Genomic DNA, 9,993 nt, shown 5'->3' with positions numbered 1-9,993 from the left:
TATTTACCTTAACTTTTTCAAGTCCGAAGATGAGACCCAACGTTCCACTCCTTCTGGTACCTTCCCTCAAAGTGTCAACATTTTGAAAATTTGTCAATTCTATATCAAATGAATCTCCAAGCTTTGGAAATCATAATATGGCTTTATATAGTCGCCTCCTCCCTTAAATTCTTTCCATACTGGTTCGTTTTTAATGGTTCTGGGTTTCAGATTAATTTCAAAACAATTTGGCTGTAATTTGAGATCCTAATGGAAATGAAATTTTTTGGGTACGCGACTTGTATGGAGAATTTGTAAAAAAGAGTTTTCAATCCGACTATTGGATAATTTGCATAGAAATACACTATACCGTTAACTAATATTAATAATTTTTGGTAGGGAGAACTTCTTTTGAAACCCTAAATGCCAAATTTAAGCCAATTCGATTACTAAATAAAATACACACATAACAAAGATGGACCCGGAACACAGGAACTTATGGTATACATAGGTTAAAAAAAACAAATAGTTTAAATTTTTAAGCAATTATTTTATTAACAAACATTTAATCAACTATCAACAAAAATTAATTAATTTACTTCTTTGTGGGTGGCAAGTAACCGCTGGCTGCTGATACAGCTGAGTTGCCCACAGCTCCAGCTTGCAAGCTATCCAAAATACCAATTACCGATTTTACAGATGAAACACCTTCATCGGAAATACTAGTGGAACCACCCAAAAGATCATATTCAGCTTGGATTTGGCGTTGAGCATGTTCAGCCTCCTCATTGGTACGATATTTGATGAAAGCAACTTCAGGTTTGCTAGTAGTGGTAACAGGCTCTTGGACAAATGTTTCAACGACTGGAGCATCAGCTTTCTTTGACAAAACATAAATGGCAGTCTTTTCTTCATTAGCAGCTGGTGTAACACGGAGTTTAATCTTTTGTTGTTTTTCGACGGGTGCTTTGACAAAGACGACATTATAGTTTCTACGTGGAGTACCAACAGTTATGTCATGATGTTGGACTTCTACACCTTCTTCGATGGGTCCTGAGAAAATATAGAAACGTTTCGAAATCACAGGTTGTACACCATAACCACCAGCTGCGGGTGCTGAATTTTTGCGAGGATAATCGTATCCATTGGGTGCAGCGGAACAGAGAGCAACGAAACAAAATACCTAAAAGTTGACAAAACTCAGGAATTAACACCAGATTATCTTACAGAATATTATTATTAACTTACCACTAAACCACGCATCTTAGTTTTGAAATTCTTGTTGATAGTATACCGAAATTTATTCAACGAATAGTTATTTCGTAATATATCTTCTAACACAAATTTTTTCGTATTTATAGTAGCTCTAGATATGTTTAAAAAATTATAATATCTCTTTGAAGACATAATTATCGAAACTATCATTAGCCTTAAATGTTGTTCAATTGCCCACAGTAACAGCAATAACAACTTCAAAGATACCGGTTTAATTGTTGTATATCCATAGTAAACGGTTATTATAATTTATTTATCAATGAAATTTTAAATATCAATGAATTTTCAAAAATTCCATTGAAATAATAAAATACTTAAGCGTTGTCAATTCATCAACGGTAGTAATTATGTATAGTCAGTTTCGGGTTAAAGCAATTATCATATGTAGAAAATATTCGGCATACAAATTTTTAAAACATCAAAAAAACCAACATAAAATCTTTTGTAAAATCGAGCGTACAATACAGTTATCGGTATCTCACGTTCTTTTTAAAAACGTTATTGTCTTCAATGTTTCTCTAGGATTATTGTTATTGAAAAGGGTTGTATTTGAAAACTAGCCGAGCAGGATAAAATGTAATATAAAACTTAATGTTAATGTCTCTTTTTGGATTTATTTTTGGGTATAATGCATTATCAATGCATACCATTTTATAGACCACACATTACTTAAACACATCATCCAATCGAATCTTGTGTAACTTGGAAGATTGGGGTCTCGCAAAATTTTTCCGATACATATCTAATGTTTGGCCCGTTACAATACTGCAGTACAGGGTATTATGTTTCAGTGCATATGTTCCTAAAAGCAAAAGGTAACGAGATAGGTTCATGGTTTCTTTTATGAATATGCAGAGAATCACTTCCTGAGTTGATTTATACATGTCCGTCCGTCTGTCCATGATAAATTGTAAACAAAGTACAGGTCGCATTTATTATCCCAATGAGATGAAATTTAACACACCTCATATATTAGGCCCAATGACAAACCTTATTGAAATTGGTGGATTGCAATCGGTTCAGACTTATGTAAGCTCCCATATATATTTTCGTCCGATATAGGTTTCCAAGGTATTTCCCATTGAGACGAAATTTTGCATATCGGGAATAACGTGAGTTATCTTTCATTGAAATCAAATTAGATATAGCTACTATGTATATTTTCGTCCGATCATATGTAAAATGTTCGCTGAAATACACTGGTGGCCAAAACTAAAGCTACTAAAATTGCAATGTTAATAAATGCCGCATAATTACTTACTTAGCTGGCTTGTGACCAGTGTTAACAATTTAGCACTTTTAGTACTAGATTTACCACTTTTTAAACTCGTTTAGCACCAAAAAAATTTGTCTAGCACCTAGCACTTTTTTTAACATTTTTAATTTGATCCAAGATTTTTTCAAAATTTTTAGTATCACTCATCGTTTTTATACCCTCCACCATAATATGGACGGTATATTAGTTTTGTTTTTCCGTTTGTAACTCATCGAAATAATCATTTCCGACCCTGTAATGTATGTATATTCTTGATCAGCGTAAAATTCTATGACGATATAGCCATGTCCGTCTGTCTGTCTGTTTTAATCACCCTAGCGTCTAAACGAATTGAGATAGATCGCCAAAATGTAGCATAGAGTCGTCTTTTGTCTACAGGCAGGTCAAGTTCGAAGATTGGCTTTATCGGTCCACGTTTAGGCATAGCTCCCATATAAGGGTACCCCCCAATTTTCGGTATTTTGGGGTTCTTGAGTACGTTTTTCAACCAAATTCGCTGAAATGTGCTACATTGGGTTCTTATTGGGTACTAAATGTCTCCAAACAAATTATCAATATAGGTCCACGTTTTCTGGTAGCCCGTCCTAATTTTCAGTATTTTGGGGGTTTTGATCGTATTTCTCCGCCGAAATAGCTGTAATTTTGTATTTGTATTTCTTAATAGGTACCAAATCTCTCAAATATAGGTCCATTTTCACGGATAGCCTCTATATAAGGGTAACCCCAATTTTCGGTATTTTGGGGTTCTTCAGCGCGTTTTTCAACCGAATTTACTGCAATTTGGTATTTTGTAGTCATATATGGTAAAAAATCTCCCTACCAAAAATGATAAATATTCGCCCCGGCCGAACTTACCGCTTTTTCACTTGGTTTTTTACGAATTTTCCATTTTCGTTTTATTGTTTTTCAAGAATGTGCAAATCTCTTAAAGATATAGCCGATGTGTCAGCGTTAAGCGACGGAAAGACTGCTTTTTAAACTTTTAATGCGTTTTTCTCGAAATATAGGGAACATACCAAGAAGTAGGCCTATATTGACAATTCTACAAACCGAATGTCAGCAAACCAAATACAAATGTCAGCAATATTTAATAGGGATTTTCCCAAAAAATCTAAAAACTGCAAAATTTGGACCTATATTATGAATGCATGGTAGAAATTTAGAGAGCAAAGCTATGCCTAAAGCGGGACCAATATTGATTACATAGCTAGTAATTAGCGAATATTTGGGTTTATCATTATAATTAACGACCGATAAAGCTCAATTTCAAACCCAATATTTTAGTTTTGTATCGCAATACATTCCTTCAGGAGAGAAGCCTAAATACTGGCCGATATATTTCATCATCGTCAGGTTCAGTGTGTTTGTCACGATATCCTTAAAAGACGGAATGATTAAAACAGGTCTTAGAATTCCACACATTGTAGGATAAAAACTGACAATTTCAATTAACGAATATCGCCCATACTATGATAGAATACGCCTATATGGGGACAACCCCAACACACGGAACAAATCAGATAAATATTTTAAAATAAACCTGTAAGGAAAGTAGTAACGTCGGACGCGGTCGACTATATGATACCCTTTACCACGTTGGCAATATTCAAGTGACGAATCCTAACAGACCTCGCATTTTTGATGGTCCATTGGCATTTAATTGGACTAAATTAAATATGTGATCTGTACCTATATGTGAACCGAACCGGTTATTGATTGTAGGGTTACTACATCTGAACCAATGTTTACAAAACTTAACACATGTAAGGCTGTACTAACTTTAGAACATTGTGCAAAAGCATGAAGAATTTGGTGCTCCATTCGCCTAAAATAATACGAAAATATATATGAGAGCTATATCTAAATCTGTACCAATGTTATCTAAACTTACCAGACGTTATTGTATACCCATTTCGATATGTTGCGCATAAAGTTGTGTCAATCGCAAACACTTTACCTCTTTAATGCACCATTTATTTAAAATTGGGTGAAAATATATATGGAGCTATATCTAAATCTGAACCGATTTCATAAAAATTTGCCACAAGTTAGACTATACTAACATTATTTAAATAAAACGTGGCATACGATAGTCTACACTACCTTCATTACGCTGTGCAAAATATCGTGCTAAAAATCGGACGAAAATTTATATGGGGGCTATATATAAATCTGAACGGACTTCAAAAAACTTGGCGCACGAGCTAATCGGCTTAAATTTGACTCTTTGGTGCACCATTTACTAAAACTAGGACGAAAATATATATGGGAGCTATATCTAAATCTGAACCGATTTTTCCAATTCGTTCGTACTTGGGTCATCAAATTTTGTCGATTAGTTTTCTTATACTTTTGGTCACCAAGAATCGGAAAAAACCAAATGTTTTTTTTTAATTTTTACAATTAAAGAACCATTCATATAAGAAAGTACAACAAAATTTTTATCCACGAAATAAACTAATTAATTTAATAATATTCAATAAATCAATCATTTATTTTACTAAATATTCTAAATGTATATATGTACATATGCTAACAAAATCAATGACTCTCCGTAGGAGGTAAATATGCACTAGATGAGGAATCAGCTGCATTTACAGAACAACTTGGACCGCCTTGTTGCAAACTATCTAAAATACCAATAACTGATTTTATAGCAGAGACCCCTTCATCAGAGACAATGCTGGAGCCACCTAAACGATCGTATTCAGCCTGAATTTGATGTTGAACATGTTCGGCGTCTTCATTGGTGCGATACTTAATAAAAGCAACCTCTGGTTTGCTGGTAGTAGTGACAGGTTCTTGGACATACGTTTCAAGAATAGGAGCATCAGTCTTCTTGGAAAGCACATAAACGGCAGTCTTTTCTTCGTTAACAGCAGGCGTCACACGAACTTTAATTTTTTGTTGCTTCTCAGCAGGCGATTTGACGAAGACGACATTGTAATTTTTGCGTGGAGTTCCAACGGATATATCATGATGATGGACATCGAAACCTTCTTCCTCGGGTGCGGAGTGAATAAAGAAACGTTTGTTAATCCATGTGGGAGATTCATAACTTGTAGTTACGCTTTTCTGACTGGGATAATCATAACCGCCACTTGGTGCTGCCGAGCAGAAAGAAACAAAGGATAAAATCTACAAAAAAATAATGTTGTTGTTAAATATTTGTTTTTATTTCAAAATTAATAAACTGTAGTTACCAATAATCCACGCATTTTTATTTTAATTTGAAGAGAATACAAAATTGATGTTTATTTGACGTATCGATAGTTCTGAATATGCTGACATCATTAAAATTGCTGTATTTATATTTGATTTATTTTAAAAGCTACTTCATTTTGTGTTACTTAGCCTTCAAGAGTTTTCTAATTTTTAACGGGTTTGAAAATTAATTTTCAATAAATCTCATTCATTCAAAAAATGCTTAATGTTTTTTCATGCCTATGAGAAACACAATTAAAACGGCGATGGGAATATACATTTTAACTAAAATTGATGTCTACATTTTTGTGTAGTTTATGTGGTTATAGCCAAATTTTTACAAAATTATCATATAAACCAGTAAGAATATATAATACCGTTCAACACTTTTTGACGCATTCTCGAAAGGCCATCGACATGAAATTGTATGAACTGAAATATGTGAACTATACCAACCCGACTTAGATCAATCCATAAACATGTCATTCGGTAGTTTATACTAAACTCTTCATTTGGATAGATAGAGAATGAGACAAATTATGTACAAAATCAATTGTGTCATTCTATACTTAATTTTGTACGGTGTGAAAAATTTCGCGTCATCTGACAAAAATGAGGAGTTAGGGGGATGAAAATATTAATGGAAGCTTTATCTAAACCGACTTCAACGATACCTGTCACAGGTTATTTTATACTAATTTCAGCACGTTCTGTTCATATCGGAAATATTTTCGGTGCATCATTTACTTAAAATCGGGGGAAATATATATAATAATATATATAGGGGCTATATCGAAATCTGAACCGATTTTCATAAAACTTAACACACGTCATTCTAGATTCAATTTAGCATGCTACGCCAAATTTCGTTCAAGTCGAAAAAATATGGGGGCCTATGTACACTATGTATTTTGTTGTTGAAATCGGATCAGATGTAGATATAGCTCCATATATTTTTGTCCGATTTTATGCAAATGGTTCAAATGGAATATCCTATGTCTGTTCGCTTTACAGGAAATGTTGCATAGCGTATTGGATTGAAAACGTTTCAGGTTTAGATATAGCTTTCATATATATTTTCATCCGATTTCATTAAAATGCATAGATTAAAGTTTTCATAAATTTTAGATGGGTATGTGTACAGGTTGTTTTAATTTGCTTTAAATATCTATGTACGCAGTTAAATTCTTCTGATTCCATTTCAATTGTCCTCCAAAGATACTATGTCTATTCTATCTAAAGAATATTGTTGATATGAGCCTCCCTTGTATGTACCCAAAGTGGTGAATTTGATCATATAGTCGGCCCCGTCCGAATTTTGAACTTTCCTTGTTGGTTTTCATGTTATATTTGTCCAATCAAATGTTTCATGTCAATGTGGTAGACTTATGGACTTTGGAGCTGCATTTAAGGCTTATTTTTAAAAACAGTGCAAAATTTATTTGCAATTGGATAAAGGTTTGACATTTAAGCATATCGATGGAGAAAATCGTCCTGCGAAAAATTCGCTTTTTTCAAATGAAAGCGATATTATTCAGTAGCGAATCAAAATTTGCCAACTATCGGAAGATATATAGGGACTTTGGCATACCATTTTCGTGCAAATCGAAAGATATATAGGGTCTTTGCCACACTATATACCTTAAATCGGACGAAAATATATATGGGAGCTATATCTAAATCTGAACCGATTTTCACGAAACTTAGCTCACATCATTCTGGACCTAATTCAGTATCCTATGCCAAATTTCGTGCAAATCGAAATATATATATATAGGATCTTTGCCACACCATATACCTTAAATCGGACGAAGATATATTTGGGAGCTATATCTAAATCTGAACCGATTTTCACGAAACTTAGCACACATCATTCTGGACCTAATTCAGTACCCTATGCCAAATTTCGTGCAAATCGAAAGATATATAGGTACTTTGGTGCCACGGTTATTTTAAATCGAACGAAAATATATGGGAGCTATATCTAAATCTGAACCGATTTTCACGAAACTTAGCACACATCATTTTGGACCTAATTCAGTACGCTATGCCAAATTTCGTGCAAATCGATAGATATATAGGTGCTTTAGTGCCTATGTCGGACGAAAATATATATGGGAGCTATATCTAAATCTGAACCGATTTTCACCAATTTCAATAGGGATCGTCCTTGGGCCAAATAAGTGACTTGTGCCAAATTTCATTCAAATCGGATCATAAATGCGACCTGTACTTTGATTACAATTTAACATCTACAGACGAACGGACGGACAGGCATAAATCGACTCAGAAAGTGATCCTATGCATATTCTAAAACGGACCATGTGTCTATCTCGTTTCCTTTTGCCTGTTACAAACATATGCACAAAGACATAATACCCTGTACCACAGTGTGGTGAAGGGTATAAAAATGATTTTACATTGACTAAGAATAAATATTTTTTGTAGGATCGGTAATGATTTACAAACGAAGGAAGGGCAAACATGCCTTACGAATCTTTATAACAAACAAATATCAATTTGGTTAATATATTAATTTTTCAATAATTGTATTAACTAAAAGAATGTCGTAGCATTTAAAACATTTACGTGTAGTCTCGGCAAAACCCGTTGTTTTTCCTATAGGCATACATACAAAGCAATTCAAATGTTCCTGAGACAACAAATATGGCTAATGGAAAAGACATGAAAGAATAAACGACTTTTCGAAGGTCGTCGAATACCGATATCAGTTAACTGATGCTATTCTTAAGTGATGATTCCATTAAAATTTAGACCTACCAATATAAATATAAGAGTTTTCTAAATGTTAAACATACTCTATTTTCAAACCTTCGCTAAACAAATTCTATATTATTTTAAAGCATTCCATTTAGTTTCACAAAACTGAAAACATGCGTGGATTTATGGTAACTAAAAGATTTTAATATTGAAATTAAATACAAACATTTTGTTAATTAATGTAATCAATTATGTAATTAATAATCTAGGTATTGTGTTTGGTTGCATTGTGCTCCGCTTCCCATCAAGGCTATGATTATTTTAGTCAGAAAACTGCCGACAATACTGGTCTTTATGGTACACAATCATTGGTGACAAAACGTTTCCTTATTCATTCTGCACCTGAGGAGAAGGGGGTCGAAGTACAGGAACATGACATTGCTGTGGGTACACCACATACAAATTACAATGTAGTTTTTGTTAAAGCACCCAGTGATAAACCACAGAAGATTAAGGTCCGTGTCACCCCAGCTGTGAATGAAGAAAAGACTGCCGTCTATGTTTTGTCCAAGAAAGCTGATGCTCCTCTTCTTGAGACTATTGTTCATGAGCCTGCAACTACCACTAGCAAGCCTGAAGTTGCTTTCATCCAATATCGCACCAACGAAGAAGCTGAACATGCTCAACATCACATCCAGGCTGAATACGATCGTTTAGGTGGCACCACCAGCATCTCGGATGAAGGTGTTTCAGATGTCAAATCGGTAATTGGTATTTTGGATAGCCTTCAACAAGGTGCCGTATCTTCGAATTATTTGCCACCTCAACATTAATATTTTAGTATTTTATTGTAACAATTGTTACAAATGTATTTTTGTTAAAATGTAAATATATCAATATGTTTTAATTTCTTAAAATTTTATAATATTTCTTCTAAATTTATTTTTGTACAAAAAAACGGGGTTTTCAACGGGAAGTTAAAAGTACAATAATGTAAATCATGAACATGCATTTAAGTATTTAAGTATTTTTGGCCCCGTTGCTGTCACTAGAGAAATATTGCGCAAATTCTGAATGCATATGAGCCTATTTAAACAAGCCATATATTACAGATATGAGTCAATTTGAGAGATGTTTCTAATAAATGTGTTTGTCCATGGGAATATAAATTATGCATGTCGGATAAAATCGGATTGGGCCGACTATATGATACCATTCATCACTTTAGGTATATTCAACTGATGTATCCTAACAGACGCCGCCTATTCGAAATTTATATTTAAATGAAATTTAAATATTCCGATTTTTATTAAAATTGGAAAACATCATTCTAGACCCTATTCAGTACGTTATGCAAATAAATATAGGGGCGTTGGTACTCCATTTACATGAAATCAGACGACAATATATGGGAACTGTATCTAAATCAAAACCTATTTTTACGAACGATGCCAATATATATATGGGAGCTATAAACTGAGCACACATCATTAGAAACTCAATTCAGTACGCCATGCCAAATTTCGTGCAAATCTAAA

At 33.8% G+C, this 9,993-nt stretch overlaps 3 protein-coding genes across 3 annotated transcripts; 1 reads left to right on the top strand and 2 right to left on the bottom strand.

Annotated features, from left to right (window-relative positions):
- Positions 1-574: 574 nt before the first annotated feature.
- Positions 575-1,242, bottom strand: LOC133334862 (uncharacterized). Its single transcript, XM_061543176.1, has 2 exons — positions 1,228-1,242; positions 575-1,162 (listed from the first exon to the last, which is right to left on the bottom strand). Exons 1-2 carry the CDS (start codon positions 1,240-1,242, stop codon positions 575-577), a joined length of 603 nt encoding a protein of 200 aa, XP_061399160.1.
- Positions 1,243-5,071: 3,829 nt separating this feature from the next.
- Positions 5,072-5,821, bottom strand: LOC133334861 (uncharacterized). Its single transcript, XM_061543174.1, has 2 exons — positions 5,774-5,821; positions 5,072-5,668 (listed from the first exon to the last, which is right to left on the bottom strand). Exons 1-2 carry the CDS (start codon positions 5,819-5,821, stop codon positions 5,072-5,074), a joined length of 645 nt encoding a protein of 214 aa, XP_061399158.1.
- A 2,807-nt stretch (positions 5,822-8,628) lies between these two features.
- Positions 8,629-9,288, top strand: LOC133334860 (uncharacterized). The gene is made up of 2 exons (XM_061543173.1): positions 8,629-8,643; positions 8,725-9,288. The coding sequence occupies exons 1-2, from the start codon at positions 8,629-8,631 to the stop codon at positions 9,286-9,288; spliced, it is 579 nt and encodes a 192-aa protein (XP_061399157.1).
- Positions 9,289-9,993: the final 705 nt, after the last annotated feature.

Source organism: Musca vetustissima, unplaced genomic scaffold, assembly GCF_032173495.1.
Source record: "Musca vetustissima isolate MV318-11 ecotype Yass unplaced genomic scaffold, APGP_CSIRO_Mvet_v1 utg146778, whole genome shotgun sequence".
NCBI classification, from domain to species: Eukaryota; Metazoa; Arthropoda; class Insecta; order Diptera; family Muscidae; genus Musca; species Musca vetustissima.
Note: the sequence above shows the minus strand (reverse complement) of the source record. Positions and strands in the feature narration are given on the sequence as shown.

Coding starts and splice junctions, on each gene's coding strand:
- LOC133334861 (XM_061543174.1), bottom strand. CDS start 5,821: ATGTCAGCATATTCAGAACTATCGATACGTCAAATAAACATCAATTTT. Junction 5,669..5,773: donor GTCAAATAAACATCAATTTT/GTATTCTCTTCA, acceptor ATTTTTTTGTAG/ATTTTATCCTTTGTTTCTTT.